The 21,838-nt window shown below is 35.5% G+C and overlaps 1 protein-coding gene across 1 annotated transcript; it reads right to left on the bottom strand.

The window, feature by feature from the left end:
* Positions 1-1,125: 1,125 nt before the first annotated feature.
* LOC136042584 (LIM/homeobox protein LMX-1.2-like) lies at positions 1,126-20,984 on the bottom strand (the record flags this gene model as incomplete). The annotated part of the gene is made up of 3 exons (XM_065727542.1): positions 20,861-20,984; positions 10,066-10,261; positions 1,126-1,355 (listed from the first exon to the last, which is right to left on the bottom strand). Coding segments are annotated over exons 1-3 (511 nt in total), but the record flags the coding sequence as incomplete, so codon positions are not given.
* Positions 20,985-21,838: the final 854 nt, after the last annotated feature.

Below are 21,838 nucleotides of genomic sequence, written 5' to 3'. Positions count from 1 at the left end.
GAAGAGGAGGGAGCCCCCCCCCCCATTTTCAATGAGCTATACATACCAACAACAAACAGTTTATGTGAACAATACTGACAAATTTCGCAAGTTACAGCCTTTGGGGGTTGTGGGGGATCATGTTGTCCCCAAAGGCATAGTTTTGGACCTTTCAACTATGCTGAACGAAATAACTATATCGAAATATCGATCATAAGACTTTGGGGGAAAAGGGCTGGTGTAGGTCTTTGTGGTCACTCAAAAAGGACACTAGAACTTTCAATTTCCGTGCGAATGAGCCCTCTGCCGATTTTCTAGGACCATTAGTTTGATACCATCACCCTTGGAAAAACAAAACAAACAAGCAAATAAACACGAATCCGTTATATTTCTTTTGGCAAAGAATACAAAATTCCATTTTCATAGATTCATCAAAAGCTACGAGCCAGAGAAAATTTGTATGCTTTTCGAAAAAGGAGGAAAAAACCGAGGAAAAAGGAGGAAAAAGTCAAGGAATATTAATGAAACTAACCATCAGATTAACCGTATCCAAGAGTCCTTATTTAGAGGTTTCATGCTTCCATATGCACAAATGTGGAATTTTGTATTTTTTTTTATTATCAGAAGAGAGATCACGGATGCGTGTTTATTTGTTGTTTTTTTTTCAGGGGTAATCGCATCAAACTACTTGTCTTAGTAAATAAAGAAAGGGCTCATTTGAACGCAAATTAGGAGTTCTACTACAATTTATGCATGACCAAAAAGATTGGAGGGCAATTGGCCCCTCTCCCACCCACCTTTTCCCCAAAAGTAATCTGATCAACATTTTGAGATAGGCATTTTGTACAGCATAATTGAAAAGCCCAGTAACTCTGTATTTAAGGATAAGATAACCCCCCACAGCCCATGCGAAAAGGTTTGTAAGTCAGGAAATTTGCCCATTGTGTTTAATGAAACACAATTTCTTTTTAATGAAACACAAAATAAGGACATTTTTAAAACCTTAGAATATATTATAGACAACACTTTTTTTGCCATTACACTCCCGGTGTGTCCCGGCTTGTGGGTGCCCTTTCAAGCTCTGCCTTTCTCTGTCGTGCCTGGGAATTGAAAATATCACTTTAAGGGCAATGAAAATCTTCTTACCGTGTAGTCCATCTGGTGAGGCTTGATGGAGCAAAAGAAGCTCTCGTTCTAAATCTGCTCTGCAAATTAATTGGCCACCTCGTAGTACGAACTGATCCCCTCTTCTTAACGCTCTTCCACATGCAGTGCACATGAAACAATCGAGGTGAAACGGAAGACTGCCAGCCCGCATCACTAGCTCTTGTGGCATTATTTGATCACCACATCTTCCACAGCGACAGCTGAATATTCTAAAATAATTTTTGTTTCAACAAAGACTTGCATTTTTTTTTCTGTCAAGAAATAAGTTTTTGCTTAAGTGCTTTGGACAAATTCAGCATATTCGGCTCAGTACCAACAAAAACCTCGAAAAAAAGGTATTTTAATTATAAGAAATCCATCAAAAAATTATCTTTTTATGCTGATTCCAAATATATAAAATGATCTAAGTTTAATGTAACCCATCAAAAGCTACAAGCCCTGGTAAATTTGCCTGATTTTCAAAAAAGGGATGGTAATTCTTAAAAGTCAAGTGGTCTTAATGAAATTTGCTCCATGAGATTCAGGTTATCAGAGAACCCTACTGCAGAGGTTTCAAGCTTTTACCTGCAAATATGTGGAATTTTGTATTCTTTGCCAGAAAAAAGACCACGGATATGTGTTTATATATTTTTTCCCAAGGGAGATTTGATTAAATCAATGGTCCCAAAAATTACAGAGACGGCTGCGTCAAACAAAATCAAAAGTTCTAGTGCCCTTTTTAAGTGACCAAAAGGATTGGAGGGCAACCATCCCCCTCCCCATACGCGTCCCCTTTTCTGAAAAGAGACCTTATCAAAGTTCTGAGCTAGCCATTTGATTCAGCAGAGTTGGAAGTTCCAATGACTATGCCTTTGGAGATAGTATGGCCCCCTATAAACCCTGCGGAAAGGGTTTTACCTTACGCAATTCACATATTGTTCACATATAGTATTTACTATTAGGATATCAACAGATTACTTTTTTTTGGGAGGGTGTTTTCTCGAGGGTGGACTATCTTCGAGGAAAACTTTCCGTGGAGATGAAGTTTTTCGGGGAGAATTTTATATGAAGTTTTACCGCGGGGGGGGGGGGCAGGATTTCTTGGCATAATTGCATAACGGTCAAAAATCCAAATTTTAAAAACAGATTTGTCAACTGAAGATGAGGAGCAATATTAGAACTTACAACTAACAGAACTTATTCCAAATATGAGGGGGCTACCCCATAAAATACCGAATAATTTCTGTTCGTTTGAAGTTTTAATGTTGGTCCTTTATTTACAGCTGATTTTTTTTACTTTTTATTTAATGCTATGAAAGAACAGCCTAAACGATCTAGGTACACTTTAGGGTATGTAGACTGTATCGCACGAACAGTTTCAATGAAAAAGGGGATATCTAAGCATCCTAGGCCGGTATGGAATGAAATGAAGCACCGGTACTGTATCTATTTTTCTAAGAAAAACGACTAAAATAATAGGTAAAAAAAAACGGGTTCTATTTCTTAAAAGACGAAAATAAGTGAAAATAGCTGGGCTACAATGAGACTTTTCTGTAAGACAGTCCATAGAAACAGTTTTTGTCCTCCATTTTGTTTCGAAGGAAAAACTTGGTACTTGTATCTTGTAGTGACCACACCAATATTTTACAGTTGTTCATCTGCTGTAAAACCGGTTTATATGTGCGTATTGGGAAATAATTAGATTAGCCTGAGTGCGATAGCCAAGTATGTATTTTATGTTGAATAATTATCGTATAAAATAGGTTAGGCATTTCGTATAATACTTACTTGGCGGCCAGTATTCAAAATTTTTTAATGTACTTTCTATAATTTTGTTACTAAAGCATTGTATTTTCATCATATTATGGTATATCATACAGTTCGTGGCAACGAACTGTAGTAAGGAGCGACCCGGCTCAATAGTAACCAAAACTCTAAAAAATGGAATTTTGATACCAATAGCTACATCAAAAGAATCGCATTTTAATGCTAATTTTAAAAATATAAGTTTAATCAAGTTTAGTCTTACCCATCAAAAGTTACGAGCCTGTTTTTTTTTTCCAGGGGTGATCGTATCGACCCAGTTGTCCTAGAATGTTGCAAGAGCGCTCATTCTAACGGAAATGAAAAGTTCTAGTGCCCTTTTTATGTGACCAAAAAAATTGGAGGGCACCTAGGCCCCCTCCCACGCTAATTATTTTCCCAAAGTCAACGGATCAAAACTCTGAGATAGCCATTTTATTCAGCGTAGTCGAAAAACCATACAACTATGTTTTTGGGGACGACTTACTCCCCCACAGTTCCCGTGGGAGGGGCAACAAGTTACAAACTTTGACCAGTGCTTACATATAGTAATGGTTATTGGGAAGTATACAGGCGTTCTTAGGAGGATTTTTTTGGTTTGGGGGAGGTGTTGAGAAGAGGTGGATATGCTGGGGGAACTTTCCATCGAGAATTTGTCATGGGAGAAGAAAATTTCCATGAAGGGAGAGCAGGATTTACTAGCATTATTTAGAAAAAAACAATTAAAAAATAAATATGAAAAAGTTTTTTTCAGCTGGAAGTAAGTAACAGCATTAAAACTTAAAACAAACAGAAATTATTACCCATATGAGGGGCTCACCTCCTTCTAATACCTCGCTCTTTACGCTAAAGTATTTTTTAGTAATTTCAACTATTTATTCTACGGCTTTTGTGATTCAGGGGTCATTCGTAATGAATTGGGACAAAATTTAAGCTTTAGTGTAAAGAGCGAGGTACCGACGATATCATATATGTAACAAAAACATGATAATACAAAAGTTCTTTACGTAAGCTAATTTATAAGTTACGTAAATCTTTTACTAATAAAAAGATTCGTAAAAAATTAAAAGTTCTAGTTGCCTTTTTAATTAACCAAAAAATCGTAGGGCAACTAGGCTTCCTCACCCGCTCTTTTTTTTCTCAAAATCATTCGATCAAAATTATGAGAAAGCCATTTAGCAAAAAAAAAAAAAAATATCCCAATTTCGTTTTGATTATTCCTCTGCGGAAAGCCAAAATCAAAACATGCATTGATTCAAAAACGTTCAGAAATTAAATAAAAAAACAAGTTTTTCAACTGAAAGTAAGGAGCGACATTAAAACTTAAAACGAACCGAAATTACTTCGTATATGAAAGAGGCTGCTTCCTCATCAACGCCCCGCTCTTTACGCTAAAGTTTTTTACTGTTTTAAAAAGAAGAATTGAGAGAAAGAGTCAAACTTTAGCGTAAAGAGCGGGGCGTTGATGAGGAAACAGCCTATTTCAAATACGAAGTAATTTCTGTTCGTTTTAAGTTTTAATGTCGCTCCTTACTTTCAGTTAAAAAACTTGTTTTTTTTATATTTAATTTCATTTAAGATTAACCTAACTTCACTTCTTGAGTGTGGTCGCTGCCAGGGCCGGTGCAACCTATTCTGCTGCCCTAGGCAAGACAATTTTTTGCGCCCCCACGCCTTCCTCACATTTTTGTTTGTTTCTATTATACTCCTCAATTGAACCCTTCACCCAACATCAACGCTTCATATACATTTTTTGCACTTAACGAGACTATTAGATTAATTTACACACAAAAATTACATATACAAATGCAAACAATATAAAGAATACTTAACGAAGAAAATCTAGCCTGCGTGGCTACTAGTACAACAATAATTATAATAGGTAACTATACGTAAGACCCTTGTTGTCAGAGCATTTATTTCTTTACGTATATAATCGGAACTTATCAAATAAAACCAATAAGTTTGCAGAAGAAATAACTTTATTTCTAAAAGTTTACATAGGCTATAGGGAAATGTTAAAAATGAAAAGTTAGCAGAAAGAAGGTCTACTTTTTACAATTTAATTTTTAGTAATTTCATCTTCGTGAAAAAAGTCACCAGTTTGTTCAAGTCGATGTCTTTTGCCAATTCTTGTTCAACTGATACAGTGGCCAGTCGTTGAAGCCATTGCTGAGTGGCCAGTCTAAGCCATTGCTTATGATGAAGTTAAGGACATCTTCTGGATTTGCACGAACCGGTGACTTTTTCACAAAGATGAAATGAAGATTAAATTAGTTCGTGCAATTGATAGAGTTGCCAGCCCTTGAAGCCATTGCTGAGTGGCCAGTCCAAGTCATTGCTTATGATGAAGTAAGGACATCTTCTGGATTTGCACGAACTGGTGACTTTTTTCAAAAAGATGAAATTAAGAACAATTAGTTCGTTCAACTGACAGAGTGACCAGTCCTTGAAGCCATTGCTGAGGGGCCAGTCCAAGTCATTGCTTATGATGAAGCTAAAGACATCTTCTGGATTTGCACGAACTGGTGAATTTTTTCACAAAGATGAAATGAAGAAAAATTAGTTCGTGCAACTGATAGAGTGGCCAGCCCTTGAAGCCATTGCTGAGTGGCCAGTCCAAGTCATTGCTTATGATGAAGTAAGGACATCTTCTGGATTTGCACCAACTGGTGACTTCTTTCAAAAAGATGAAATTAAGAAAATTAGTTCGTTCAACTGATAGAGTGGCCAGTCCTTGAAGCCATTGCTGAGTGGCCTGTCCAAGTCATTGCTCATGATGAAGTTAAGGACATCTTCTGGATTTGCGCGAACTGGTGACTTCTTTCAAAAAGGTGAAATTAAGATAAATTAGTTAGTTCAACTGAGAGAGTGGCCAGTCCTTGAAGCCTTTCTTGTATCATAATGGATCGAATCGAAGCACCGCCACTGGATCGAAGCACCGCCACTGGTCGCTGTAATAGGCAAGTACCGAAAAGTTATCTTAAAAGGAATAATTCCTATGCTTCAATGACATTTTAACAAATAACTAAAACCTTTAGGGATGGTTGCCCGTCTGGTAGCTGCCGCAAAGACCCGCCTGGTAACTTCCAGGTTTAACACCCCCCCCCCCTCTCAAAATGTTTGTCTGACTCGTTAAAAGGTAAAAAACAGATATAAGCAAATTTTTGTGCGTTTTTGAGGTTTTTTATGCACCTTCTCCTCCGAATTTTTTTTTTGGGTAAAACACCCCCCAAAAAAGATCCTAGATGCGACCCTGACTTCAGGTGACTCACATAGGCAAAATGAAGACGAAAACAAGTGAAAGTATCTAAGCGTTAAACAAATTCTTGCACAAATAAAATTCAAGAAACGTAAACAATGCCGCTGCTTAATCTCATCTCATATCAATAAGGGGTGCTTAGCCGTGGTGTAATTTTTTCTAAATCCTGGAGGGGGGGGGAATTTTGGAGCCAATTCTCCAAAATCAAGTGAAAATGCCGATAAAAACTAAAAAATTTGTCATATACTACCATAAAGTAAAGCTAAACTAAAAAAACTGACTTGTTTCTCTGGGTACTGGAGTTCTGCCGGCTTATCTTAATTTTGACAAGATTTTTTTTGCAGAAACTAAATTTCAGTTGGGCGCCAAACTGAGGTCTAGGGGGAGCAGATTCGGTATGGAGGGGGCATTTACCTCCCTGCTGCTTAGCTTTTCCCTTGTCAATTTGTGACCTATTGAAGATATGTGACGGGTTTATTGTATTAATAGTATGGAGGGAATCGCAATGCCATAAATATCGTAGTGAAAATTTATCGCCTCGTCTTAATGGTCTTATAAATGCTGTGCAAATGTAGGAAATAAGTGCAGTGAGAACTGACAGGACGTATTATCAGCTCTTATCAAGCGTGTTATCTCAGCTGCTTTACGACCATAATTAAACGTTTCCAAATAATTTTTTGTCTTGAAAGTCCTTCTAAACCCTTTTTTTACACCATAAGGGTGTCAATTCAAAAAATGTAGTAGGGGGAGGGGGCAATGTTTTTTTCTGAATTCTAGGCTGGGAGTAATGTATTGCTCGATTTTGTTGATGTATATACAAAAAAAAGTATTTTTTAATGAAGATACCAAAAAAGGGTATTTATCAAAATATATGTCGCAAAAAATTCTGCACCCCTCCAACTCGGGCGCCTATACACCAGAGCATAAATTTATAATACATTTTTGGAATATTAAACAGGTTTGTCATATAAAGAGGCTTCATATGCTAGCGCTCAAAGCCCGGATTCTTGATGAGCCCTTCAAATTTACTGTCCTCCTCATATCCTAAACATTGTTCACTCTCCCTAGCCATATTTCATGTTTAGTGTATATAAGGCAGTGAAACCGATGACTATCAACCTTCCAATAACAAATACTAAGTAAACAATGAGCAAATTTATAACTTACAGACCTTTCCCCAGGGCCTCTGGGGGGCCATGTATCCCCTAGGGCATAGTTACTGGATCTTTCAACTATGCTAAACAATTGACTATCTCATTACTTTCGATCGGACGACTTCGGGGAAAAGGGGACGATGGAGGGGGGCTAGCTACCCTACAATCCTTTTGGTCACTTAAAAAGGGCACAACAACTTTTCAGCTAAGTACCTTGAGGATCTCACACTTTTGAGGATCATCCTATCTCGTTCATTATAAACCTTTTTAGTTGGTCTAGCTAGACTATGTAGAATTGATTGAACAGTATTGCCACATCTTGTAGAGCTTGAATAAAAGATCCGAATAAATGACGGCAAACTAAAAGGCGCTCTTTCGCAGAAATCGCGCATTAACTTCTACTGTTTAGTGCCAGAGATAGATATATTCGGATTTGACAAATCTTACATCATTAGAAATTGTGCATTTTGTTTTTTCGGCTTAACGGGGCAGAAGTTCTTTAAAGTTCTTTTTAAACATATTCTAGCTCACCTGTTTGGAAAATATTGAAATTCAGCTCAAAAGAAATACCATTTGAATAATGTGACAGCTATGGAAGTTCCTTCTTGTGCTAACCACCTTGATTGAAAACCTTGCCGACACGGAATGCATATTATTTATGCCGTATGCACACTGAATACCGTATGTACATTGAATAGACAGCCCATTGTTTAACAATTAGCTAGAGATTTTCTTGGTTTCAAACTAACCTAGCTTTTTGAGCAGTTACCGCATTTAAGATCCTATATAAATTTTTACCACAATTGCTTCGGGAGTTCCTTTGCTGCTGGAAAAATTTGCTACTGGGTTCTTTGTCTGTGAGATATTAAGCCGACGCTGAGACTCACATAATGATTATTGATGTATCGAATCTCCTGAACGTTGTTTCACATGCAGAATGCACGAGGCAGTCTGCACGAAGAATGCACGTGCATGCAGAATGCACGAGGCACTCATGGAATACGGGGAGAATTCCCGTGCATCGAATTAAAATAAAAAAGTCTATATGTTGCACGTAAATTGCAATAAAAACTGAAAAACAATAAATCAACTTCGATTGCATGAAAAAAAATTGCATGCAGACTGCAAAACAAAACGCTGTCTGTGTCCTTTTTGAGACTTTATTTGATTTATACACCTTTTACTCGTAAAAAATAGTTTTAAACATTTCCTCTGAGATGGAATAAGTGTGTCATCTGTTTTTGTTAAAGCATGTGTGTTTACTATATAACATGAAAATATGTTGGGAAAAAATTCTTATGAAAGAAGAAACAAATAAAAAATAACGAAAAAGGTGGTAAAGTTTTTGCAGCGTAGTACGGATATCACGTCGCGATGGTGAGTTTTGCATTTAGTGAGAACCAGGCATAAGGGAGAGAGGGTTTGTTTAGATCTGCATCTTTTGAAATATCAACTTAATGTTCTGGGACGCTTAAATATTTACATATCAAAAATGGTTGCATTTTTTTTTGTGACGGGAATAAGCGTCTATTCTGTTCCTTTTCTTTAAAGACAGAAACAAATTCAGTATGCGCAGACAAATCAACGAAAGAATGTAAGCAAAGTGTGAATTCCCATAGGAATAAAGAAAAACAATGAAAAAATTTATTGAAAAATAAATATGTCAACAAGAGACTGCAAATTACCATTCTTTGATTGTAAAGTAAGAGTTTTTTTTTTATCTTTACTTACAAATAGCTTAAGAATTTTATATACCACGACCTCTCGGCTCCTACGGCTCCTGCAAATATGTAGTAAAATTATAGGGATGCAATGTGGACCGAAAGTCTTGCAAAAAATTTGGAAATCTAAAATTGAACTCAAACAGATGCTGGAAACAGACAGGAAGTTCCACTCTCGGGAGTTCTGAAAACCGTAATACCTGAATTTTGGGGGCTTTATCAACAAAATGGAAAGAAAATCAATAAAAAAAAGATAAATGATTTTCATCGAAAAATAGTTTTTCTTGAGCTTTCATTTTTTGATTTGTTTTACTTTTGTCTCTATAACACAAGATAAGGAGCAAACTCCAAATACCAAGTTAAAGAGCTTTCAATTGAACATACATTTTGAAACGTAGCGCACAGGCTGACAGATAAATTAGAGATGACACGATAAAAGGTAGGGGCCTGCTTCTTCATTAATGCGTATTAAATTTCCACGTATCTACATTCTTTCAAATAAATAGTGACGAAGACCACACTGCTTTTCCATCATACACAACAAGCAGAACAATAAGGAATTTTTTACAAGCCTGGAATACCAACTTCAAAGAATATTTCGACCCTATGTCCAAAGGCCCTCCTCAGCCGATAGATTTAGTTCCTTTTACGTTTTCTTTTTTTTTGTTTTGCTGAGGATGATCCTTGGTTACAGGGTTGAAGAAAACTAATGAAAAGCAGCGCAAGAAAAAAGTCTTAAACCCTTTTTCTCACCCGTACACGCAACACCTGCGACGAGAGTGATCCCTAATTCTCAAGTTAATGGGCCTCAAGTTAGTGAGTAAAATACATAACATGTTTTCATAAAAAAAAACGGTATACATGCTGATAGATAAATCGAGACGGCACTATCAGGGTGGTGGTTTGATTCCTCATAATTTTTTTTTCAGGCCTCTAGGTCTTCTGATCTTTCTTGAGAGGATTTTTACCGCATAAGGTATTTAAAAAGGGTATAGTTTACCTGTCATAATCAATTCTGCAGTAGAGTCTACCTTGTTTGAAGAAGCAGGACTGAGATAGGCTGTTGCTGCACACACTGCACACAACACATTCTTCATGAAAAGAACACTCGCCTATTCGCATAATATATCGATCGTTTATGTTCCGTCCACAAGCTTGGCAAATTGTGAAGGAATATTCTGAGAGGGTCTCAGTATCTAAAAAGAAAGTTTGAATTAGTGTTCAATTTTGAAGTTCATTCGATGCGTCTCCCTCTTCTACAAATCAGCATCTAGAATCCAGATCAGCCTCCTTTAGGCTGCCGTCAGCTTATTTTTTACACTGTCAGACTCCTATAGGCTATATATCATGCGACGAGAGTGATCCCGAATTCCCAAGTTAGTTGGTTTTGAGTAAGATATATAGCATGTTTTCATAAAATGTTTTCACAAAATGTTTTTGTATTTACCTCACTGATCCTTATAACCTTTATTGTAAAGGAGTTTAGTTAAAGTTTTTCTGTAATCGTAAGGGATCTTTTTTTAAATTGTATCCGCAGTTTTCATGATTATTAGTAACTTTGCGGCCACCATTCGGTTTATGTAAAATCTTTCAAATAAATATAGCATTTAATTTTTTCTAGATCTCATTGTCAAAATAAAATTATACGAGAGACAATCTGACAAATTTTTGTCATATCGGTATGCTTATTCAAGTTGTTTACAGCGATTGCAGTATTTTGGAGGTTATTATGAAGTGAGTTTCATTTATTTTTATTCTTTTTTTTCAGATTTTTAATATTTAAACTTTTTTTGTTGTACTGTTTTATTTAAATTATAGCCACTTTTCTGTCTCAAATTTGTCAACGAAAAAGTGGTGTGGTCTAAGAAACCATTTAAATTATTACCTACTCGCAAATTAAATACTTCCAAATTGTCAATTCTTTATTCATTTCTATCTATTTTTAAAACTTTATCACAGTTAAACATATTCTCAAAATGGTGTGTTTTGCGTCTTTATTACCTTCTTTATGACTAATTGAGCCCCCGCTCCTACCTTTAACTTTGGCAGAGTCAGCTTTATTTGGTAAAACTATAAATATATATATATATATATATATATATATATATATATATATATATATATATACATACATATATATATATATATATATATATATATATATATATATATATATATATATATATATATATATATATATATATATGTATATATATTTACATATATATATATATATATATATATATATATATATATATATATATATATATATATATATATATATATATATGTATGTATATTTACATATATATATATATATATATATATATATATATATATATATATATATATATATATATATATATATATATATATATATATATATATATATGTATATATATTTACATATATATATGTATATATATATATATATATATATATATATATATATATATATATATATATATATATATATATATATATATATATATATATATATATATATATATATATATATATATATATATATATATATATATAGGTAAAATTGGTGCAAACAGTATTACTGGCTTTCATATAAAGTGAATATACCACTTGATGCCTTTTTTAATGCTGTTTACAAATATAATACTCGCTTCTACCGCAAATAAAATAAAAAAAAACTAATTTTTTTTAGCTGAAAGTAAGGAGCGACATTAAAACTTAAAACGAACAGAAATTACTCTGTATATGAAATGGGTTTTCCCCTCCACAATCCCTCGCTCTTTACGCTAAAGCTTTTAATTGTTTTAAAAAGTAGAATTGTGGCAAAAAGTCAAAGTTTAGCGTAAAGAGCGAGGGATTGTGGAGGGGACAACCCATTTCATATACAGAGTAATTTCTGTTCGTTTTAAGTTTTAATGTCGCTCCTTACTTTCAGCTAAAAAAATTAGTTTTTTTTATTTAATTTCTGAACGTTTTTGAATTAATGCATGTTTGGTTTTGGCTCTCCGCACATAAATTATTAAAATGAAATTTGCATATTAATTCCTTTTTTGGCTAAATGGCTTTCTCTTAGTTTTGATCAGATGATTTTGAGAAATAAGGGGTGAGGAAGGAGGCCTAGTTGCCCTGTAATTTTTCGGTTACTTAAAAAGGCAACTAGAACTTTTAATTTTAACGAACGTTTTTATTAGTAAAAAATATGCGTAACTTAAGAATTAACTTACGTAACAAACTTTCATAACCTTATATTTTTATTATGTATACGAGGGGGTTTGTACCCTCGTTAATACCTCGCTCTTTACACTAAATCGTAAGTTTTGTCCCAATTCTTTAAGCATGACCCCTGAATCAGAAAGGCCGTAGAATAAATAGTTGAAATTACTAAAAATACTTTAGCATAAAGAGCAAGGTGTTAGTCTCCTCCTAAATACCTCGCTCTTTATGCTAAAGTATTTTTAGAACCCCTCATATGCGTAATAATCTCTGTTCGTTTTAAGTTTCAATGCTACTTCTTCCTTTCATTTGAAAAAAACGTTTTCATGTTTATTTTTCATTGTTTTCTTATAGTAATGCTAGAGAATCCTGCGCCCTTTTCATTGAATTTTTCTTCCCCCATGGCAGATTCCTCCAAGGAAAGATCCTCCAACATAGCCCCCTCTCCTCAGCCCCACCCCCAAGTAAAATAAAATCCCCCTGAAAACGTCTGTACACTTCCCAATAACCATTACTATATGTAAACACTGGTCAAAGTTTGTAACTTGCAGCCCCTCCCCCAGGGATTGTGGGGGAGTAAGTCATCCCCAAAGACATAGTTATTATGGTTTTCGACTATGTTGAACAAAATGGCTATCTCAAAATTTTGATCCGTTGACTTTGGGAAAAAAATGAGCGTGGGAGGGGGCCTAGATGCCCTCCAAATTTTTTGGTCACTTAAAAAGGGCACTAGAACTTTTCATTCCGTTAGAATGAGCCCTCTTGTGACATTCTAGGACCACTTGGTCGATACGATGACCCCTGGGGAAAAAAAAACAAAAACAAAAAAACAAACAAATAAACACGCACCCGTGATTTGTCTTCTGGCAAAAAATACAAAATTCCACATTTTTGTAGATAGGAGCTTTACACTTCTACAGTAGGGTTCTCTGATACGCTGAATCTGATGGTGTCATTTTCGTTAAGATCCTACGACTTTTAGGGGGTGTTTCCCCCTATTTTCATAAATAAGGCAAATTTTCTCAGGCTCGTAACTTTTGATGGGTAGAACTAAACTTGATGAAACTTATATATTTAAAATCAGCATTAAAATGCAATTCTTTTTATGTAGCTATTGATATCAAAATTCAATTCTTTAGAGTTTTGGTTACTATTGAGGTCGCTCCTTACTACAGTTCGTTACCACGAACTGTTTGATTCAGATTTAAGCACTTTTTGACCTCTTAAAAATGACCTAAATATTAGGTATAAAAAATCTGTAATAGTTTAGAAACAAATTTGGGCTATATATTTGCACATCAGGGGGGTGGGGGTAAAGCACAGCATATATTAAATACGTAAATTAACCATTTCTGTATTATTATTATTTTTTTTTTATGTGTGTTTGTGCACATGGAATTTTAATGAGAAGAGAAATCACCAGTGCAACAGAAAAAACACATAAAAAAATACAGCAATGGTTAGGTTACATATTTAATATATGCTATGCTTTACCCCCACCCCCCTGATGTGAAAATATATAGCCCAAATTTGTTTCTAAACTATTACAGATTTGTAATGACCTCATATGTAGGTCATTTTTAAGAGGTCAAGAGGTCAAAAAGTGCTTATTATCAAACAGTTCGTGGTAACGAACTGTAGTAAGGAGCTATCCGGCTCAATAGTAACCGAAACTCTAAAAAATTGAATTTTGATATAAATAGCTACATCAAAAGAATCGCATTTTAATGCTGATTTTAAATATATAAGTTTCATCAAGTTTAGTCTTAGCCATCAAAAGTTACGAGCCTGAGAAAATTTGCCTTATTTAGGAAAATAGGGGGAAACACCCCCTAAAAGTCGTAGGATCTTAACGAAAATGACACCATCAGATTCAGCGTATCAGAGAACCCTACTGTAGAAGTTTCAAGCTCCTATCTACAAAAATGTGGAATTTTGCATTTTTTGCCAGAAGACAAATCACGGGTGCGTGTTTATTTGTTTGTTTTTTTTTTGTTTTTTTTTTTTTTTCCTAGGGGTCATCGTATCGACCAAGTGGTCCTAGAATGTCGCAAGAGGGCTCATTCTAACGGAAATGAAAAGTTCTAGTGCCCTTTTTAAGTGACCAAAAAATTGGAGGGCATCTAGGCCTCCTCCCACGCTCATTTTTTTCCCAAAGTCAACGGATCAAAATTTTGAGATAGCCATTTTGTTTGGCATAGTCGAAAATCTTAATAACTATGTTTTTGGGGATGACTTACTCCCCCACAGTCCCTGGGGGAGGGGTTGCAAGTTACAAACTTCAACCAGTGTTTACATATAATAATGGTTATTGGGAAGTGTACAGACGTTTTCAGGGGGATTTTTTTGGTTTTGGGGGTAGGGTTGAGGGAGGGGGCTATGTGGGAGGATCTTTCCTTGGAGAAATATGCCATGGGGGAAAAAATTAATGAAAATGGCGCAGGATTTTCTAGCATTACTATATAAAAAAAAAACAATGAAAAAATAAACATGAAAACGTTTTTTCAAATGAAAGTAAGGAATAGCATTGAAATTTAAAACAAACAGAGATTAATACGCATATGAAGGGTTCTAAAAATACTTTAGCATAAAGAGCGAGGTATTTAGGAGGAGATAAATACCTCACTCTTTATGCTAAAATATTTTTAGTGATTTCAACTATTTATTCTACGGCCTATTTGATTCAGGGGTCATTTTTAAGAATTGGAACAAAACTTACGATTTAGTGTAAAGAGCGAGGTATTAACGAGGGTACAAACCCCCTCGTACACATAATAAAAATATAAGAATATAAAAGTTTGTTACGTAAGTTAATTCTTAAGTTACGTATATTTTTTACTAATAAAAACGTTCGTTGAATATTAAAAGTTATAGTAGCCTTTTTAAGTAACCGAAAAATTGGAGGGCAGCTAGGCCTCCTTCCCCACCCCTTCTTTCTCAAAATCGTCTGATCAAAACTAAGAGAAAGCCATTTAGCCAAAAAAAAATTAATATACTAATTTCATTTCAATAATTTATGTGCGGAGAGCCAAAATCAAACATGCATTAATTCAAAAACGTTCAGAAATTAAATAAAAAAAACTAGTTTTTTTTAACTGAAAGTAAGGAGCGACATTAAAACTTAAAACGAACAGAAATTACTCCGTATATGAAATGGGTTGTCCCCTCCACAGTCCCACGCTCTTTACGCTAAAGTTTTTAGTTGTTTTAAAAAGTAGAATTGTGGCAAAGAGTCAAACTTTAGCGTAAAGAGCGTGGGACTGCGGAGGGGACAACCCATTCCATATACGGAGTAATTTCTGTTCGTTTTAAGTTTTAATGTCGCTCCTTACTTTCAGTTAAAAAAAACTAGTTTTTTTTATTTAGTATTTGTAAAGAGCATAAAAAAGGCATATATACATATATATATATATATATATATATATATATATATATATATATATATATATATATATATATATATATATATATATATATATATTTATGTATATATATAAATAACTAAGGGAAAGGTGTAAACCAAGGTCCTTAGGAAAATTTTAAGTTAAAAAATTTACAGTTTTTAATAATTCTAGTAAAAAATACAGTTTCTTCTTTTTTTTTACGCGGCAGGCGTTGTAAGCCTGCAGGTATTGCAGGGCAATATATGCCCTGGGGGCATATATTGTTCTTATAGAAAGGATGCTCTTATAAACTTCAGAGAGAGCTTTGTTTGTTTGGAAACTCCCCAAAGTTCCAATTCACCTTTTCAGAGTCAAAAGAGATTGGAGGGAAACTAGCCCCCATCCCACGCCCTTCACCTCCAAACCCATCTGGTAAAATTTTGTGATAGCCATTTTGTTAAAAATAGTTCAAACCTGAGATAATAAAAACTACGGGGTCGAAACTATTCCCTCCAGGGCTCAGAGGCAGGTGTTGGAAGTTATGCCCTAGGGCATATACGGTTCCTACAGAAGGGATACTCGTATAAAATTCAGAAAATACTCCTTGATTGGAAAATGAGAGTTTAATTTTATTTCTAAAGGGTAAGCCTTATTATGAGTCAAATATTATGAGTCCCCAGAGCCTGGCGGAAGGGTTGTAGCTTATGTCCTGGGGGCATGTAAAGTTTTTTATAGAAGAACTGGTCTTATTAACCTCGGAGGGGACTCAAATGAATAGAAAAGATCTAATTCCGCTTTTAAGAGTCAAAAGTTATTCGATGGCAACCAGCCCCCCTCCCCCGCCAACCCTGTTTTCCCCAAATGCATCCAATCGAAGAACCTGGGAGTAAGTGTTAAATCTGGCCCCTGGGAGAATATAAGATTTTTATGGTAGGGATGGTAGTATAAACTTCAGAAATGGATTTTTTGATTATAAATCAGAATTTCTAGTGCCCTTTTTAAGAGTCAAAAGGGATCATAGGACAATTCGCCCTACCCCCAATGTTCATTTTTCCCCAAATGGATCTGATCAAAATCTTGGGATAACTATTTCTTTATATTTCAAGAAGACCCCTCCCCCAACCCGAGGGAAGGGCTGTAACTTTTGCCCCGCGGGTAAAAATAGGTAAAGGATACGGCATTAGACTTTAAAGTCGGTACTGGCGGTGCTGATCTCCGTTTCTTGACCCTTCAGCCAGGAAGTGCAATGGGGGGTTGGGGCCAGCCATCCTGTGCTTTCGCACATCCTTCCTGTTTACCTTCCCCAGATTTCTCGAGGTACCCATTTAGAGCTGGGTCGACTCTGGCTAAGCTTACAGAGTCACGCCCCTGACCCCCGTCCCAACTGAAGAATTGGGTACACCGGGATTCGAACTCGCATCCTCTCAGACAAGAGATCCCGAATCCAGCGGACCCGGCTTCGTCCCCGCGGGTATATAAGGTTTACACGGAAAAGGTGGTCTTATAAAATTCAGCGGGGACTCAAATGATTTTAAATTGAAAGTTTTGGTTCCTTTTTTAAGAGTCAAGTGATTCGATGGCAACCAGCCTTCCCCAACCACACTCAAGTAGTATTTGCATTATGGATTTGCCTACTTGTCTACACCTTTCAAAGAGAGTGAATATCCCCTCGCTTGTCAAGGTCATTCCCTAAAGCACTCTTGGGCATCAATGAACTCTATCAAGGCCATTCCCTAAGGCACTCACGAGGAGCAACTAACTCTGAACAAGCCCGAAAAAGGCGACTCTAATGGTGTACTTTAAGATCAATGAGATCGGAACCAACACGATAATAACGATTTTCTAAGGCGCTCTTGAGGAACAATGAACTCTGAAGAAACCCGTACAAAACGGTTTTTCTGTCTTAATACTTCTTTGAAACGGGTTGCGTTATGATCTAAGATGTTCGCTAAGTATTTTCCGATGATTTCAGAAATACTTGATTGGAGTAATATTTGAACTGGGGACTCCTAAGAATGATGGAATGACGTGCTAGTCAACTGAAAAAACAAGTCAATGCTGAGAAATATACTGGTAAAAACCCTCTAATATCACCTCATGAATTAACAATTAAATGAAATGAGTAGTATCCTATTTATATTTCTTACCACACCCGTTGAATTTATAAATTATTTGTCTGGTGTAGGAATCAAACGTGATTTCCTACGATAAAAAAACGATCCGTTATACTTGTGAACCAAGAAGTCAATGATATGCTTATATTCTTAGAAATTCATTCTAAGCAATAGGTGTACTACCTGTGCCATGCACTTGCTATGTCATTGAATTGTATGTGTTTGTATATCATATATAATCATTAGTTTTTAAAAACACCCCCCCCCCCTACTAGTCATTCTTGAACATTTAAATTAAATTCTTCAAATATTTTAGAACTTGGGCGTTCAGGGGACAGTAAAGAGCAATATTAAAACTAAAGTGCATAAAAACTGCCTTCGGGTGGTTTATACTGATTTCCCTGGCCTTGGGATGTTAGTTGCGCAATTGATACTGAGAGTTTTATGACTCCTCCCAGCAATGAATGATACGGGTGTCATGCATCACTGCACCGCGGATTATTTATATCTCGAAGAAAAAACGTCACGAAGGCAAAACAAAAAGTCTCAAAATTAAAAAATGTAATGAAGAAAAAATGTCTCGAAGTTAAAAAACAACGTCTCAAAGAAAAAAAGCTTCACGAAGAAAAAAATGTCTCGAAGTAAAAACAAAAATGTTACGAAGAGAAAAAACTTCTCAAAGGTGTAAACAAAACATCGAAGTTAAAAAACGTCACGAAATTAAAGCAAAACGTCTCGAAGTTAAAAGAAAAGTCACGAAGAAAAACCATCTCGAAGTTGAAAACAACTTCTCAAAGAAAATAACGTCACAAAGAAAAAACAATGTCTCGAAGTTAAAAAAAAAGCCACGGAAAAAAACACTAAGTTGAAAAAGTCACGAAGAAAAAAACGTCTCGAAATTAAAACAGAAACGTCTCGAAGTTAAAAGAAAAGCGTCACGAATATTCTTGAGTAATAAAACATTTCGAAGAAAAAAACGTCAGGAAGTTAAAACAAAGCGTCTTGAAGTTAAGAAAACGTCATGAAGAAAAAAATTCTCAAAGTTAAAAAACAACGTCTAGAAAAAAACATTTCAAAGTCTCGAAGTTGAAAAATGTCGTGAAGAAAAGACGTCTTTAAGTAAAAAAAATAACGTCTCTAAGTAAAAAAAATCTCGAAGTTAAATAAACGTCACGAGAAAAACGTCTTGAAGATAAAAATGTCGGAAAGAAAAAAAACGTCTCTATGTTTAAAAAAAAAAAAAATGTCACGAAGAACTTTATTTCTAGTCTTGTTACCACAAGCAATCGCACTGATAGTTTCAAACTAAGCAATGACGGATAACAATATTCAAATATAAATATCTTTGTACTGCATCCATAGCATCGGTAAAGGCCATTACCCCCAACTAATAAGCTTCAGACACGTTACAACCCCAAAAAGGGAAAAAAAAAACAAAACAACCTCAAGTCTGAAAGTCCCAAAAAACTAGTCCTATGATATCTCACTCTTTACGCTAAAGTTTTTTAGTACTTGCAAAAAAGCTTCTTATTGTTTGAATTAAACGACCCCTATGTTTCAGGAGTCGCTCTTAAGGAACTGGGACAAAATTCAAACTGTAGCGTAAAGAGCGAGGTGTTGAGGAAGAGGTGACCTGCTTCATATACGTAATAATTTCTTTTTTGTTTTAAGTTTCAATGTTGCTCCTTGCTTTCAGTTGGAAAAATTTGGTTTTTTTTACTATAATTTCTGATTGTTTTTAAGTAATGCCAGAAAATCTGGCCCTACTTCCATGGGGAAGTAACCTCCCCATGGAAATATTAAAAAAAAATTGAATCCCAGTGACAAGTTACCCAGGACAATTGCCCTTAACAACTCCACGCGTAAAAATTGAGGAGGAAAAGAGAAAGCAAGACATATAAAAATTCTTACAAATTCCCCCAGTGTTTATTTTCCCCTGAAAACTCACCCCTGGAAACTTTCCACCCCACGAAAAATCCCCCCATGTTAAAAAAAACAGAAGAAAATTCCCCCCACCCGAAAATGTATGCATACCTCCCAATAACGTATGGTATGTGTAAACAATAGGTATACTTGATAACTTAAAGACCTTTCCCCTGGGGCTGTGAGGGGGGGGGGGGTCATGTTATGTTATATCCAAAGGCATATTTATTGGGCCTTCCAACTATCATGAACAAAATGGCTTTCTCAAAAGTTTGATCGGACGGTTTTGGGAAAAAAGTGGCGGGGGAGGGGGCCTAGTCTTCCTCCAATCTTCTTGGTTACTTACAAAGGGCAATATAACTTTTAATTTCCGTTCGAGTGAGCCCTTTCACGATATTCTAAGACCACTGGATCGATACGATCACCCCCCCCCCGAAAAAATAAAATAAACACACATTCATGATCTTTTTTCTGGCAAAAAAACAATAAAAATAAAGAAAATTTCTCATTTTTGCAGATAAGAGCTTGAAACCTCTACAGTAGGGTTTTCTGATACGTTCAATCTGATATTTAAATCCGAGATTTAGCGAGCGCTAATCAGGTTAGTCAGGTAGCGAGCGCTTAGTCAATCAGGTTTTTCAAAGGATTTTCTTATTGACTGAAACACTCTTTTAAAAATTACAATTGGCTCAAATTACTGCTAGCTAAACTTTTGTATTAGTCGAATCTGACTATGAATTGGCCTTAAGGGGAAAAGAAGCAATAACAACATTATGACTACCGTGATAAATTCTGCATTTTATTTGACAAGTGATCCTAGTTTTTTTTTTTTTTTGGGGGGGGAGGATGTATAGCTATAGAACCGTCTTATATTTTCATCATTTAATAAATGTTTATGTTATTGTACGCAGTCGAGGAGAAGATTTAAACCATGGGGACAGCTAATGAGGACACCGATGCGATGTCAACCGCCAAGAGAATTGTTATGACCTAGAAAAATCTTCGACTGAGTTAAAATCTAAATTCTAAAGTGAAGATGGCAAACCCTACCTCTTCCACCAAATGACAAACTCTAGCCGCGCCCATAGTTTGAACCGTTAGGTGGCAGCAAAACAGTTTGTGCAAGTTCTGTTCGTATATTACTAATTAAACTCAGATATAAAATCTCAATATCTACCTGTCTGTGTTTCCATAATACGTGGGGGTGAAACTCCGATTCCCGGTCCTGTAAATATCCTACAGTCCTCACGTACCATAATCATTACCCCCTGATTCCAAAGTCACACTCCTGCAAACTAAAGTTTCCTTAAACTGGAGAAAGAGATCCACTGGAATAGGAGGGATCTAATATATCGATCTTAGAAATTTCGAATATCTCATTGGCAAAGCAGCTGAGGGGAAATTGATAGGTCATTTCCAACCAGAGTCGAATCCAATTGGCTCTTCTAAACTATCTGAAATCTGATTGGTTGAAGTTTAATATCTTCTTGTGTACACATCAGTTCTTACGTTTCTCTAGGAGTTTTATTGGAATTCTTGGACAGAAAAAATGCTTCGCTTTGTTTAGCAAGGAGGGGAGGATGCTTTGGGAGATCAAAAGATCATGCAATTGAAAGATCGGATGTCATCTTTGCTGTTTAAAGACCAGTGTTTACGATGGCTTGCTCTCTCCAGAGAGAAATAATGAACAACTTGAAATGCTTACATAGTGACGTTTGTGAAGTCTACTAGCTGAAAGATGCGTTGAAGATTAAAAACAATGAAGTTTATGAAGTTTAAAATCAAATAAAATAATAAATAAGAATAAGCTCAAGCTTAGGCCTATATAAAAGTAGCCAACAACTCTGTTGGCCTCTGTTGGCTTAAAAAGCCAACTCTGTTGGCTTAGAAAGAGGAAAGCACCGTAGCACCTGCTCTTTTATGAAGAAATGTTGTTTTACCCTCATCTCTTGAATGCAAAATTATAAGCCTTCTTACCCCCCCCCCCTAAATAAACACCGTACTTATCAGTTATATAATAGACGCTCGGGAAGTGAGGTTCGATTAATGCTAATGAAATGAAACTAAGTATGATGAATATATAATAGTTTATAAACAAATTTGGGCTATATATTTGCACATTAGGGGAGGGGTTAAAGCAAAGCATATATTAAAT

The sequence above is a fragment of the Artemia franciscana genome, unplaced genomic scaffold, assembly GCF_032884065.1.
Source record: "Artemia franciscana unplaced genomic scaffold, ASM3288406v1 Scaffold_1512, whole genome shotgun sequence".
NCBI classification, from domain to species: domain Eukaryota; kingdom Metazoa; phylum Arthropoda; class Branchiopoda; order Anostraca; family Artemiidae; genus Artemia; species Artemia franciscana.
Note: the sequence above shows the minus strand (reverse complement) of the source record. Positions and strands in the feature narration are given on the sequence as shown.